Source organism: Colobus angolensis, unplaced genomic scaffold, assembly GCF_000951035.1.
Source record: "Colobus angolensis palliatus isolate OR3802 unplaced genomic scaffold, Cang.pa_1.0 Scaffold56, whole genome shotgun sequence".
Classification (NCBI taxonomy): Eukaryota; Metazoa; Chordata; class Mammalia; order Primates; family Cercopithecidae; genus Colobus; species Colobus angolensis.
Window position 1 is genome coordinate 11,893,540 of NW_012119154.1, and position 16,142 is coordinate 11,909,681.

At 38.0% G+C, this 16,142-nt stretch overlaps 1 protein-coding gene across 1 annotated transcript in view; it reads left to right on the forward strand.

Annotated features, from left to right (window-relative positions):
* The window catches only part of TPRG1 (tumor protein p63 regulated 1), a 143,298-nt gene extending 134,469 nt beyond the window's left edge, over window positions 1–8,829 (forward strand). Inside the window, exon 6 of the mRNA XM_011961603.1 lies at window positions 8,396–8,829. Coding sequence (XP_011816993.1) covers window positions 8,396–8,590 — 195 coding nt within the window. The 3' untranslated portion in view covers window positions 8,591–8,829. The remainder of the gene's footprint in view (window positions 1–8,395) is intronic.
* Window positions 8,830–16,142: the final 7,313 nt, after the last annotated feature.

A 16,142-nucleotide genomic window follows, 5' to 3' on the forward strand; every position in this document is an offset into this window, starting at 1 on the left:
AATCAATAAGAACAACCTAACACCTACTTGAAGGCAAGAATATGAGAATAGACTCATCGAGGGCTTCAGGGAGCTAGAGTGGGAATTTTCATCCTGCTCTTGCCCCGAACTTCAAATGCAATATCAGACTTCTCTGTTTCTAGTTCTTATTAATCATAACACATTAATACATTGTTCCATAATCTTCAAAGTCTGTTTCAAAAATTATTATTAACAATGCAGAACACTTTGTGTTTCTTTTTAAAAACATCTGTTAATCCAAGTTAAAGAGCTTAATAACCTATTTTCCCAAAGACATTTTTCTGCTTTAAAGGTCATCTGGTTCCGACCATTAAAATAATATGTATTTTTGAATTAATAGTAATTGTACTTTATTGTAAATCAAAATAAATACTAACTGCCTTAGTTGGTACATCCATCATTTCCTGGGCCAAGTCTTCTCTTATTCCCCATACCTGGTACATTAGACGGTTATTCCCTGAATGCCCTTTGCGGGAAGAAGTTCAGCGTGAGGAATTAAAGAACAAGTTCTATAAACTGCAGATAAATAACACTGTCACATTCTAACATCTGTTTGTGCTTTATCTTATTCTGCTATATATAAATACAATCAAATAGTGCAAAAAGAAAGATGAAAAGTAAAATATCAAAGAGGGTATGGAATATTATTTTCCAAATATCCATGAATGGAATTAGCAGACTAGAGCATTGGGTTTTGCCCCAGCCTTCCCAGTAGCAAAGGCTGAATAGGAAATTGATGTTCATGTAGCTCTTGCTGGATGGAAGTAAGAATAGCAGGTGGGACGCACATGCACACACACATGAACATGATAGACAGTTAGTTGGTTGATTGACTTTTAACCAATCAAACTACTTTGTGGATCTGTTAAGTGTATTTTCTTTAAGGTTTTTCTCCTTAAATTATTATTCTAAAGTTTTTAATCTTTTTTTTTTCCTTTAGCAATAGTCTGGCACTTTCATTTGCCAAGCCATTTCTTATTCAAAGGCCACCCAAAGTCCCAGCTCTCTAGGAAAACAAATGATTTCCATCTGATTTCCATTGATCCAGGCTTTTGTGTCTTAGTTTCTCTTTTGTTGTTGGTTTTTATGTCACAAAATTATTTCTGTTTAGGACATTTTCCAAGACTGGCTTTGATTAAGACCCAGTCATATTAATGTAAAAGAATGAATAAGAGGAAAGATAATTTGGGGGATCTAGAATTTTTTTATGTGAATATTTTGGCAAAAACATGAGATTTTAAAAGAGTTTAATAAACTAGTTTTTCCATCTCTCTGATGAATGAATTAAAAAGTAGAATATGGGGAAAATGCATAACTAAATCAAATACCTGAAGCAATTTAATTCTGTTTAAGAAAACTGTTGTCTCACGGGGAGGGAATACCGTAGAGCTGAGTTATACAATCAAAACTTTCAAATTATTTACAATCTAATGGAACAAATTATTATTTTAAAATACATGAAAATATTCAAACTTATACAGTGTCATTTCTTCTACTGTATCTAGAATCTCTTTATTCAAGAGATTTTTCTAACACCAACAAAGTGCAGGTATTATGACTGTTGTTGAGGATACAAACAGAAATGAGACAAGGATCCTGCCTTTGGGGAAGGCGGTGCTTAACAGAGGAGGCAGATAAAAATGCAAATATTTTTAAGAGTTCTAATTAACTGAAACTGAAGTTTGGATCAAGCAAAAAGGAAAGGAGGTACGTAAAAGTATACAGAAGGTTCTTAGATAAAGAGTAATTTGGTTTAACTGGAATTTAATGTTACGTAGTCCCCACTATAGTTATAATGGCTTAGCTAACAGTTATAAGAGCCTAAACTAAGTTAGGAGCAGTAGGAAGGGAGAGAAGATGAGGAGATTTTGAGTTATTCAAGAAGTAACTGACAGGATATTGAAGACAATGAAGAAGTCAAAGATGACAAGGTTTCAGGATTGGGTAGATGGTGATTCCATTAATTTGATTGCAGAAAACTGGAAAAAGTAGGTTTGGGGACTCAGCTTATGACATGTTGAGTTTGAAACATGTTGCATTTCTATAGAACTTGGCGTCAGGTTGGTTGTCAGGCAGTTAGAAATTTAGGTCTGAAGCTTAGTAGAGAAAGCTGCACTGGTGATATAGGTTTGAGATTATACAACATTGGGCCAAAGCTGAGTAGTCATGGGGCTGGTGGTACAGGAAGGTACCCAAAGAAAGAGCATTAATGGACATAATCACGTTCAAATTCAAATTTACTCTATGTCTAAGTCTGTTAGCATTTATTGATTAAATTGCTGTAAAGTTTATACAATGCTATGTCAAAATATACTATTCCCATCTCACTAACACTATACCACTTCCACATCTGGCAAATATGGTGGTCAAGTGGCCCCTTCCCAGACAGTCTTGCTTATCTCCCTGCTTCACCAAATGTTTCCAATCTGTTCATGTACATACTTTGTCCTCAATTATTTCAATTATTATCCTCAATTATTTCATCTACATTTATTGTGTTACTCATATAAAACAATTGTGAAAATATAAAATAAAATAGTAGCTTTTTGGCACTGCTTTTAATATTATGAGACATAAAAAGTATCTAGTGTACTATTACATAGTTGTACTTTATTTCTATTGATTACAGTTTGAATAATATTTTCATGTTATTCAACTAATAAAACCCCTGTAAGACAAGGATAGGCATCTTTGTTTTAAAAATGAGAACACTTGAGCCATGTGTGGTGGTGGCCTATGCCAGTAATCCCAGTGACTCAGGAGGCTAAGGTGGGAGGATTGCTTGAGGTCAGAAGTTCAAGACCAGCCTAGGCAACATAGTAAGACCATGTCTTTAAAAAAATTTAATAAAATAAATTAATGAGACATGGTGGCATGTACCTGTGTTCCCATTCCAGTTACCTATAATCCCAGCTACTTGGAAGGCTGAGGCAGGAGGATTGCTTAAGCCCAGGAGTTCGAGTCTGCAGTGCAAGTCTGCAGTGAACTATGATTATACCACTGCACTCCAACCTGGATGATAGAGCAAGATTTTGTCTCTTTAAAGAAAATGAGGACACTTATTCAGAGGGATTAAGTGACTGAGGTCATGTAGTAATAGTTCTATGTCATACCCAGTTTCCTAATATTCAGGGAAATGGGTATAAGCCTAAAAGAATTGTGTGTGTGTGTGTGCATGAGAGAGAGAGAGAGAGAGAGAGAGAGAGAAAGTGAGTGAGAGAGGAGAGAGATTGTGTGTACATTTGTATTAATTGATGTGATATGGTATAATATTATATCTCACAACCTGGCTCAATTATCCTCAATTGTTTCATCTACTTTGTATTTGTAACTTGTAGCCTTATCTTTTCTTTTTTAACCATCGCTTTGCTGGGTTCCTGGAGTAATGCAGAGAGTACTCCTGGGAAGGACTAGTACTGAACCCAGAACTGATGAATAGCAGTGAACGCACTGTGAGTGCTCTGTAACCATAATGATCTACAGACCAACCCTTTGTACTCTTTTCTTGTATTTCTATCCATCTTTTCAAGGGGATCATGCAAATGAACCAATGTTTTAGCAATCAAATTTAACTTTATATTCTTAGCCCTTTGTTTGCCTTTTATATCAATTCAACAAATATTCATTGAGTACCTACCTGGCAGTGACTATCGCATGATGAGAAATATTCTGGATTACCAAGAAGACTAAAACTGATTTTGCCCTACAGATACTTATGGCATAGTAGGAGGAGGCAGGAAAGACTTTCACAAATTATAATTTAAAGTGCTAAGATTGTAAATAGGGGGATTCACAGGGTGTTATAGGAGCCCAAAAGTGGGAACAGATAAGTCCAAAAGTTACAAGTCTGATGACATTTGATATGAAAGTCAAGGTATGGGTGATTTAAACATCAAAGAAGGTGGGAAAAGACATTTTAAGTAGAGGAAACATGTTTAAAAGCTGCAAATTACAAAGATATACAAAATGTTCTCCGATAAAGACTAATACAGTTTAGCTAAGTTTAAAGTGCACTTGTGTGTGTGCACATATGTGCATGTATTCAGAGAGGAGGGTTGGGGGATGGGATAGGATGAGGATGGAAATTACGATGAGTCTCCTGTGTAAGAAAAAAGAAGCTGCTGCCTCTTCGTATTTCTCTCTACACACTTGAATTTATAGTCACAGGGTCTCTGTAAGGATAATTCCAGAAAAAAATGTGCAAGGATGATATATACAGTCTGTCCAGCAGTGTGACTTCTCAAGTGATTTCAAGTACTGGGTATTGGACGGGTGTGCCCTCTATGACAGGAGACTTCCTTCCACACACAGGGAGGCTGAAACCTGTAGCCTGTGGGCTCGGAAAACCAGCTCAACTGAGGAATGTGGGCCTACAGGCATGAAACCTGGTCTCTTTACCCAGTGTAAACAGGAAGCAAGTGATGGTTGTAATAAGGAAAACTGAGACTCTAGGCGATGAACTGTTGGCAGGCAGCACCTAAAGCAAACCTGTGGACCAGGCACTCAGCTGGTAAATAATTGGTGGAAAGTCAAGAATAATACCGCATTCCCCCTGCCCCCACCAGGCACACTGCTATAACTGCTATACTTTATCCTAACCAACACACAAACCCTGTGTAACTGGAGTTGTTAAAATCTGACCTTCTGTATTTGGGACTGAAATAAAAGAGAGAGCCAGAGGTGGGTGCATAAAAGCTTTTAGGGAAAAGTATGTGGCTGGTGGTATTCATATCAGATGACACAGTGTTCCTGTCACATAGATTTAGTTCAGGTGCTTGAAATGCTCAAGAGCCAGCTCGGGGACTTGGCCTTTTGTCTGCCTCTCCTTCAGTGCACTGCTTGTCACCCTGCTTGTCTCTCTGTAACCATGCCCTCCCCTGGCTTTGAAGGGGATCCTAGAAATGACTGGAAATGAAGTCCATCTGACTCCAATGAAATGCCAAATCCACTGAGTATGAAATAGTGCCAACTTTTACTTTCTAGCACTTTGATTTTGAGTTCCACAGAGGATTCTCAAGAAATGAAGTTTATGATGAAGCCTGAGGAAGCATTCAATAATCCAACTGGACAAGATTTACTGATCTATGAAAAGGGATCCTGATAATCCAGAGTGTTGCAATAGAATTGTTGAGATGAATTACACTTTGATTTTTAAGAGATCATGGTTTGATAAGGATGATGAGGATGATGTCAGTGATGATTAAGCAGTTATTATTTATTGATTCCTGGCAACAAGCTTCCTTTATGGCCTTTGCAATATAACCCCAAATTTCAGGCTCATCTCATTCTACTTTCCTAATCCTTTATATAATATATGAGCACACAAGTGCATGTGTGTGCACACCTCTATTCACAGTATATATACAAACCCTTTATTTCACTTAATCTTTTCAACTACCTGATAAATTTGATGCTATTAATATTCTTATTTTATGGCAAAGGAACTATAAAATTCAGCAAAGTTGAATAAGTTGCCTGAAGTCACACAGCTATGTGAGTGCCATAGTTCCAACTTAAGACCAGCTCGGCCTGATCCTATACTTCCTTTAGCTCAGTGGTTTTCAAGAGAGGGTGATTTTGCCCATGGGGGACATTTAACAATGTCCCAGTGTCCCAGTGAGATATTACTGGTTATCACATCTGGGGTGGAAGCCTGTCTGGTATCTGGGGGGTGAAGGATAGGGAGGCTGATTAACATCCTAACATGCAGAAGACATTCTCTCCCATAGCAAAAAATTGTCTGGCCTAAAATAGCAATAGTCCCAAGGTGAAGAAACTTTGTTTTAGCTGTACAGACAGCCACATTTGTGACTCTACTTCGTAGAAAACCAGATGAGGTATTTGAGTGAAGGTATAGGTAAAGGAAAAACATAAGAGGAAAAAAAAGGTTGACTTTTCCCTTGAGTCTGTGGGAAGGCATTGTGGAAGATACAGGATTTAAGCCTGGTTTTGAGAGACGTGTTGGAGAGTGGGCACTATAGATCTTTTTGAATTAAATCATTGATTGCCAGAGCAAAAGTTTCCTAGGCAAGTGATTTTCATTTAAAAAGAAGCCTTTTGGAAATAAAATCTTACTTGGAACTCAAATATATAAAACTGATGATAAAAATAGAGCAGCTCTGATGTGATTGAAGAGACTAAAACAAGTTACCTGCTTGACTTTTGACTTTTTGTTGACATCCTCTCCTCAAACCCTCAGGTACCTGTTGTCCCAACATTATTCATAATAGCACTTCCTTTCTTTTCAAAAGAATTTAGATCTGGATGATAAATTATATGTAGTCACCCAATCTATGAGGAGATCTAGTGTTCTAAAGAACATGGTTTAAAAATTAATGAATGTAATATCATCTCCATTTTGCAAGTGAGGAACAAGAATTCTTCCCTAAATATCAGAATTTTAAAACTAAATTTTCTAAAAATTAGAATTTTATAATCCTGCTCATAACAGCAATGTTATAAAGACAGGACCTCAGGAGTTAAGTCAGGAGACCTGTGTCAGGCCTCTGAGCCAAAGCTAAGCCATTGTATCCCCTGTGACCTGCACGTAGACATCCAGATGGCCAGTTCCTACCTTAACTGATGACATTCCACCACAAAAGAAGTGAAAATGGTCTGTTCCTGCCTTAACTGATGACATTACCTTGTGAGATTCCTTTTCCTGGCTCATCCTGGCTCAAAATCTCCCCTACTGAGCACCTTGTGACCCCCGCCGCTACCCCCCAGAGAACAACCTGAATCCAAGCCCTTGCTCAATCATTTACTAGTTATTTGGTACTGGGCAGATCCCTGTAACATTTAGATCCTCAGTTTACCTACCAGATCCCCTCTACTTTGCCCACAATGCCTAGTATCTTATCCAGTAAGAATTTCCTGAATTTCATTCCTACTCTCTGTCCCATAACCTATCGCATTTAGGCTATTAGCTTCACTTTATGAATATCATTCTTGACTTCTGGGTCTGCGATGATTACTATGAAAAATTTACATACATGGACTTTTTATCTGATTTTTCTTCATGGTCCCAGTTTCTACATCCAGTTGCCTATTGAAAGTCTCTAAGAGGATTCCTGGTAAGATAACTCAAACCACATGTCTGCAACAAAATCCTCCATCCCTGTATCTTACTATTTCCAATCTATACCTCTCCTAGGCTTTCTCAACTCAGTAATAATATCACCCAGTTGATCAGGCCAAAAATCTGGGTGTCATTTTTATCCTTCTCTTCTCTTCATCCCTAAATTAGTCACACCAACAAATTCTTTGGCTCGACCCCACTGCCCCCGAAATCCCTAATTTAACCAGTTCTGATGGTCTCCACTGCTACACTGTCCAAGCCACTATCATATCTTGTCTGAACTCCTGAAGTGAATTCCAAACTCATCTTGCCTTCCTGCTTCCATTCTTAGCCCTAACAGCATTCTATTTTTGACTCCACACAGTAGCTAGGATTATTGTTATTTTCAAAATGACATTATACAACATTGAACTCCTTCTTAAAATCACATCAATCCAAAGCCCTTAATGTGGCCCTGAAGACTCTTCATGCCCTAGTGCTTCAACCTCTTTCCTTTGATCCCTAGACTTCTGTCTAACAGGTCTTTTCTGTGTCCCTCGAAGAAGCTAAACTCATGCCTCCCTTACAGCTTTTGCAGGTGCTGTGTTTTCTGCTTGGAATTTCTTCTTCCCATAGCTAGCTCGTTTTCATTATGTGGGTCTCAGTTGAAGTTTTACCTTCCCAGAAAGACTTGCCCTGAATACAGTATGTGAAGTAACTCTAACTTTCCTTACTTTTTATCCCTTTGCCACATTCTATTTTCCTTCTAGAATTTATCACCCTCCAAATTTTTATTAATATTTTTTGTCTGCAATCACGAGAGTGTGAGCGCCGTGACAGTGAGTTTTTTTGCCTGTCTGTTCAACTTAAAATGTCTCTGGAACGTGTTGTAGGTGCTTCATTGATATTTCTTAGGTAATTTCAGATGCCCTTTCATATATCAGTGACAAAGAGAGTTAGTTTACAGTACTAATACCGACGCAAATTATTTGTATACTAACAAAATCTTAAATCAGCTAAAACTAACCTGGTACTTGGTAGACTTACATGGATGATAAACAAACTGAAAAATCACATATTATTTCTGACGTTAAGAAGTAAAATTGGGCCTGAGGAAAGTTAGTCTTCATAGAGTTAAGCACAGTTATTAACTGTATTAACTTAATAGCGATACATTTAACCATTTCTGTTTAAGAAGTGAGAATAACTGCAGCCCCAGGACAGGAGTCAACTTCTGTGAAGACTGGCTGGGGAGGTGAGTATCTCTCAACTTAATCTACAGTAACTAACTTTGTGCCTTCTTTTTTTCTTCTTCAGTTGTCTGGGTTCATGTCTAAGCTTGTTCCAGCTATCCAGAATGCCCACAAGAATTCAACTGGATCTGGAAGCAGAAAGAAACTGATGGTGTTAACCGAACCCATTTTGATTGAGACCTACACAGGGCTGATGTCATTCATTGGAAACCGCAACAAACTTGGCTATTCCCTCGCCCGTGGGAGTATAGGTTTTTGAGAGTCTTTTTGGTACCATCAGTATATCATCCAAAGATAATGCCACTTGAAAATTTCATTTTGACCCACCCTATTTTTAGACTGAACCAATTATTTTTAAGTAATACTTTATGATTTTGAATATTTAGTATTTCCAAAAATTTAAAAGCTTGATTGGACTGATAGATACACACTTTAGACCTCATACAGAATAACCAAATTTTCTTAAAACTAGAAAATAAATTCTGCTGAGCCTATCAAGTACTGTTATCAAATGACTGCCTGATCATCAACTTAGGAAAGAAGACTCTTTAGGTCCTGTTGCTTCAGCTCTCTAAATGTAGGCTTTTTTTTTTTTTTTTTTTTGAGGTCTTGGTCTTCAGCCCTCTTATCCTGATTTATTCTCTCATTGGGGTCTCACTCTCTCTAGTATTTTAGCTACCACTTTATAAGGATGACTTCCAAATGTATATTCCCATTCCCAATATTTATTCCAAGATTCAGTTTTGCATTTCTGTCTGCTAATCATCTAAATATCAGGGTCCCAATGGCCTCTTACATTGAGCATCATCAAAATCCTGGATTTCTCGGTGGTATTTATATGGTCCCAGTTACCCATTCCTGAAGTCCGTCAATTCTGATTTCTCTAGATTCCTTGCCAATGACATCCTATATACGATCCCATCTCTATATGGTTGCATTGTATTCTGATGCCCAAATGTCAAACTGGAAGCTCATTCTTTTATCAAAATTGTTCATCTATTCCTCCTTTCCATGCTTATAGCTGTATTATTAGATCAGGTTTTTAATTCTGCTCAACAAATTATTACCACAGCCTGTTAAATGGAATCCCTACTCCAAGGCTGTTTCAATCTATCCTACATTTGGTTTCTAGCTCATTTACTTTTGCCATCTTTTGTTCAAATATATTTTCTTAATAGCAGACCTTTTTCCTCTAATGAAATCTTTTGTAGAAGCAATATATACAAAGCAGATAAAAGTGGGATCACTGTGGTTGGAATGAAGATGAGAATGCCACAGGCATCTTTCTTTGTAGGCCTCAGAGGTGCTCCATATGGAATGTCCATGGATCGGTTTTGAAGACCATGTTTCCAAAAACACTGTCCTAACACTCTATTCTCATTGCTCTTTTCCCTCTTATTTCCTCTTTGTCCCTTCCCAACTTAGATCTAATTTTCAACAACCCAGGAAATTATCTCATATGTTTGCATCTCTCAAGTTTCTTTTCTTTTTTATTTCAGAATCTTATTTTATCTAAATTTATTTAGAAAAAAAAGCTTTGAATGTTGACTACATAGACATTACTACAATAAGCTTTTTGCCTTTCCCAAGACTCAAAATTGACACATCTTGGTTTATATTTAAGTAGAAAATTCCAGCCAACTTTTTTTTGACTTTTATGTGAAGTTGAAAAGCTTGCTTTTCAAAGAAGATTTGTCCTCTGATATATTTATAAACATCAATTTAATGCAGGCATTCAACCCCAAACCTTGAATAACTCTCATTTTATTTTGTCTTTGTTTACTTCCATTAATATTTTTTTATTTCCCTCTCTTCCGCCTTTACAGCACCCACTTTTTCTTCCCCCCATGATGGCAAATATTGTTATAATCCCCAAGGCAGGGAACTTCTATTCAGACTGTAAAAGGAAATGTTGAAATCCATAGCTGTCCTGTCAACAGTAGTGGAATGAAAAGTCGTTGGATTGTTTTGGCACTGGTTCTGAAGCAGGCATAATTGGCAAATTATTATAATACTGCTGCCCGAAAATCCCCATTTGCCTCAAGATAGTGGCATTTATTGGCAGAAGCCTCTGAAATGTCCAACACATTCTTTTCAGTTACCATTTAAGGATCAGCCTGACGATCGACTTCTCTCTGCACATTTGTCCCCTTTGTAACCTAAGCCAGACTGTTCCCAAATGACCTTCTAAAGGACACAGTGCACCATCATCAATGGAAACAGTTCAGAAAGGATGACAGGAGGGAGATGTTTCTTAGTTCTGAGAGCCAGTCTGTAACAATGGGAGAAGCATTTGATTGATAACAGGAGTAGGCACAAGATATGTTAAGTAAAATAAAAAGCATTTCATAGCCAAAATGTCATGGTTGGAGGTCTTCATTATTTGATCTTTATCTCATTCAGGAATTTCCACTAGAAAAATCTCTGATAAGCTTTATTTCAGAAACTGCTTGAACAGCTCCATTGACAAATGCCTCACTGTCTTCTGATATATCGCGGGCAGGTCTGAGGGTGAGAAAGTTCAAAGGAGATAGATATTTTAACACAACAGGAGGAGTTTTAAACAATCACCAGGACTCACTCCTTGGTGGTCAATTTGGCCTCTTTGGAGGCCTGACCTTTTGTCATCTTACGGTCATCTAAGGCAGAAAAGAGAAGCTCACTTATAAGTTGGCTAGTTTTGAATCATTTGCCTTGAGGTCCATTTTTTATTGAGCCTTTGTTGAAACATCCTGAGGAAGCCAATTTATAGAGTTCTGGTGATAAGAAGACAGAGAAACCATGTAAATTCAGTGCTTTTATTTCACAGAACGTGAAGCAAAGGCCTAGAAACTAGAAAGATATTTCTCAAAAAGAAGATGGTGAACTTTTGGAAATACTGAGATTAGACTACATCTTCCAATTTCTATCCCTAGCCCACTGCTCTTTCTAATATAATACCTGTATTCCCTGGGAAAGAGTTGCCATCTGAATTGATGTATCGTAGTTGTGGAGATAATTTTGAAGGGAGAAAACAATAGAGCACAGTCGTTTGGGAGGAATTTCCAGAAATTGCCATCATTTTCTTAAAGGCTAAGGACACTCACAGAGCTCTCTGGTTTCCTATCTGATAAAAAAAAAAAAAAAGCCCAAACAAAGCTGCGGAAGCTGGCAGAGCCAGCAGATATTTTGTAAGGCAGCTTCACCTCTGCTGGCATTTTGTGGGGCAGGAGAGGGGGAGGGCAAAAGTATTAAATTTAGGCTTAAAAGCTCCTCAGAAATTCTTTACACACAAGAGACCAAGTTGGAGAAAAGAAGATGACTTGTGCCAAGGGGAAGAAAGAGAGAGACTAATGCCTGTGGTTTTCAAAGGTTAACAACAACATAAAAAAGCCAAGGTATTTGCACAGGGATGAATGCTCATTGGCTCTTGGCCAACAATTATACAAGGGCTTGTGCCCACATCCTGTAGCTGTGGTTTAGGGACGCTGCTCATGAGTGACTTCTTATGCTTAGTGGCAGGAAACTTTAGTCACTGATGTGTAAACTCACCTTTGGTCTGCACCTCCCACAACGTGCTCCGAAAGCAGTTAGGGGACTAGGCCTCTTGATTTCCTTGTAGATACCAGTTCCCCAGAAGCTAAGGAAAAACTCTGTTTGAGGCCTTGGAGTTAGTGAGAGTTGACCAATACTTGCCTTATTCTACCTGATTTTGGCAACTGCTTAGGATAATTCTGTTTCCACGAAAAGGAATTATGATATCCTCTGCTAAACTCTCTCTTTAGCCTCAAAGCCCAAAACCAAAAAAAGAGAGCCATATTTCATTGCAGGCCTGCAGCCAATGTGAAATATGAGGAATAAAGTTATGAGACTGCTTCTCAACCTAGATCTCGTATCTCGTGCGCTATTTTACACTCAATTTTAAAAAATTCTTAGTAAACATCTCAGTCCCCTTTTCAGTGAAGCCAAATGGAATTTGCAAGCCCAGTTTAATTAACTCCTATGTTTTTATGGTAGATATGACAGATCATGATATATTATGGATGCGTTGAGATCAACTTTTCTGAACCACCAACTTGTCTGTCGTGTCCTGCCCACAATGCTTACCCCATGCATCTCAGAAATTCCTTTTCCTTTCTTTAATATTCTCTGCTCACTCTTCATGGAATCTGAGATTAGAAAGGATCTTAAAGGTCATGTAGTTTAGCCTCCTTTGGTTGAGGTAGCAGGAATGCCCTCAACCAAAACATGCACAGCAGATGGAAAATCAGCTTCTGTGTGAGCATTCCAAGAGCCCAGAACTCCTTGCTTTCTAAAGCAGTTAATTCCACCACTGAGCAACAGCAAGTAGAAGGTTTTTCTGGACATTGCACCCAAACCTCTCTCCTTAGAAATTTATGGATTTGGTGCTAGATCTTCCTTTGAAGGAATCCCAAATAAATTAATTTTCTAGTTCACATATTCACACTTCAAATAAAGGCAGGTGCTCTCCTAAAGGGTGGTAGTTTTATTTTTGCATTATTTTGTATTTAGAGACAAAACTCCAGTGACCACAATCATTTCTAAATATGATGCATTATCCAGAGTCCTTATCGAGCTTGTCTCTTGCTTGTAGACTATTCTGTTTGGTTAACACTTCTTTTAAAATATTATATTCAACACTTGTCTTGGCAGTTCATGTATAGATTAATCAGTGCAAATTAGAATGGAGTTGTTCTTTATTTGCCACTGTACTGTTATTAATAAAATCCAGGTTTCTTCTATCATGCTGTTTGTTCACATGAAATGTATGAATAACTTCATACTATAATATAATATATAACTATTTTCCTGATTGGGTAAATTCATTGAATGCACAAATGAGACCACTTTAGCATAGATTACTTTTACTGAAATTGTGTTAGTTCTGAGTAATTATTGTTTTCCAACTTTTTAATTTATTTTCTAAATTATTTGTTTAACACTTTATCCTATAAATTTTGCCTAAGTCACTGTTAAACTTACTCCTGTCTAGCATCTGGCAACCACCATTGTTTTTAAATGAGTTTTTTTCTCTCTTCAGTCTAGAGGACAAGGTGGGCATGATTATTGTGATGGCCAGCAGAGTCAAAGCAGTAAACAGATGTTCTGATCCACAGAGTTCTCTGGAATTAGTTAGTTGATCATGGTGTCCCTAGAACAAAAATAGATGGACAGCCTACTTAAGTCTTATTTAACCTGTGGAAACAGAAGTGATTTGAAGTCTGACTTGAATCAGCAGCTGCCACTCCAGGATACCACCATCCTGACTGAATTCAGGGATCCCAATTAAATGGCAGCAGTTTCCACTGTCATGCTTGCCCACAGAGAATGGCCACCATGCAACTATTCAAGAATGGTAGGATTTCCCTCAGAAATGTATTTCTGGCTTTGGGGTTGAAAGCATCTTTGGAACTTCTTAGGGGACATAGAGGCCAAGTGAAAAGATTGTACATAGTAAAACCGCTTTTACATCCCAAGCTCCCCAAACCTTTAGATGCCTTCCTCTGGCATTTCAAGTTCATTAATGTATACTTTCTTTAGGTCGATGGTTTAGTTAACAAAGCAAACTATTAGAGCCACTCTTAGTGTCTCAAATACATTGGATCAAGAATCTTGGCCTGGTCTACTCTAATCCATAAATTCTTCATGTTCCAACATTATGCTTCTGATCTGATAACCTTGGAATCAGTGCCCATACATGTTCTCCCTCTATAGATATAAGTTGGCAAAACCTTACAATTATTTTGGAATTTATTTTACTGTCTCATGAATCACACTTGTTCACTTACTTTTTAGGAGTCATATCTGTTTATAGGTTTAGAAACAATGCAGAATCAGAATGAATTATCATACATTTAATCAGATGCTGACTCCAACTACAGCTATTGATCTAGATGTAGTTTTGTTGCTTGAGCCAAACAATACATTCCTTGGCACCTGGTATGCAGTTATTGATCTGGGATTTCTTTTTCTTTTTCTTTTCTTTTCTAAGCTATTATTGAGATTATGAAAAGTAGTTTGCTTTCAGCTGGTAGAGCCAGCAATATACTCAGGGTTATTATATCAACCTTCTCACCTTATGTCATATTCTAGTCAACAGGGATCTTGATCACCTCTCTGTTCTACCAGACATCATGCTGGTCCATTTCATTGATGATATCATGTTGATTAAACCAGGAAAGCAGGAAGTAGTAACTGTTCTAACACATATATAAAACATATGCATGAAAACATATCACCTCAAAATTCTTTTCTTTGTCACCAAAAAGTCACATCAGTAACCTTTGTAAAGGATCAGTGGTCTGGGGCATGTCAATATACACATCCTAAGGTAAATGGTAAATTGCTGCCCCATGTGACTAAATTTCTTAGTTAACCCCTCAATACTTAATGGGGTTCTTTAGATGTGAAGGTAACATATGCCTCATTTGGGTCTGCTACTTGAATATATTGACCAAGTAATCCAAAAAGTTGCCAGTTTTGAGTGGGGCACCGAATAAGAGAAGAATCTGAAACAGGTCCAGGTACCATGCAATCTGCCTTACCACTTGGGCTGTATACCCCAGCAGATCTAAAGGGGCTCAAAGTATCTGTGGCAGATACAGACGATGTATGAATCCTTTGTTCAGTCCCTGTAGGTGAATCACTGGGTAGACCTCAGAATTTTAAGCACAGATATGCCATCCTCCCAGATAATTTTTTTTTTTTTTTTGAGAAACAGCTGTTGGCCTGTGACTGAGCTCCATTAGAAACTTAAGACTCTTTGGGAGGCTGAGGCAGGTGGATCACCTGAGGTCAGGAGTTCGAGACCAGCCTGGACAACATGGCCAAACCCCGTCTCTACTAAAAATACAAAAATTATCTGGGCGTAGTGGTGCAGGTTTGTTAAATAGGTATGCATGTGCCATGATGGTTTGCTGCACCTATTGACCCCTCCTGTGAGTTCCCTCCCCTCACCCCTCACCCCACAACAGGCCATGATGTGTGTTGTTCCCCTCTCTGTGTCCATGTGTTCTCAATGTTCAACTCCCACTACGAGTAAGAACATGTGGTATTTGGTTTTCTGTTCCTGTATTAGTTAGATGAGGATGATGGTTTTCAGCTTCATCCATGTTCCTGCAAAGGACATGATCTCATTCCTTTTTATGGCTGCATAGTATTCCATGGTGTATATGTACCACATTTCCTTCATACGGTCTATCATTGATGGGCATTTGGGTTGGTTCCATGTCTTTGCTATTGTAAATAGTGCTGCAATAAACATGCATGTGAGTGTTGTGAGTTATTGTTAAGCTGATTCTTCTCCCACCTAATCCACACCTGCAGCTTTCTGGGAAGCTCCTTGTGACCAACGGACTGAGGAAAACAAAATGAACTTGATTTACAGATACTTCTGCTATATCACCTGAAAATGAACAACTACAGTATTGTACTCCGTGGTGATCCCGGAAGATAGTAGTGAGAGAAATTTCTCTTAGTGGACCAAATAAATTAGCTACCATTTCCATGTTCTGCCTCGGGACTGCCTTCCATTTTATAAGTGAAGAAACAGAGTTCTGAAATAATAATATGACCCAGTTATTGTCAGACATACCCGAGAAAGCCACCACAGCTTGCTAGTGGCAGAGACATGATACTGCTTCTTCCATTTTGCCTCTTTCAAACTGGATTCAGCTTCACGTAACATAAACAATTTCACTATTTTAAACAGAAAATCTTTTAAAGTATGGAATAAAGTACTTACAATATCATTAGAAAAGCTGGAGACACAAGCTCTAGGGCTGGGATTCCAGAACAACACAGAAAATTTG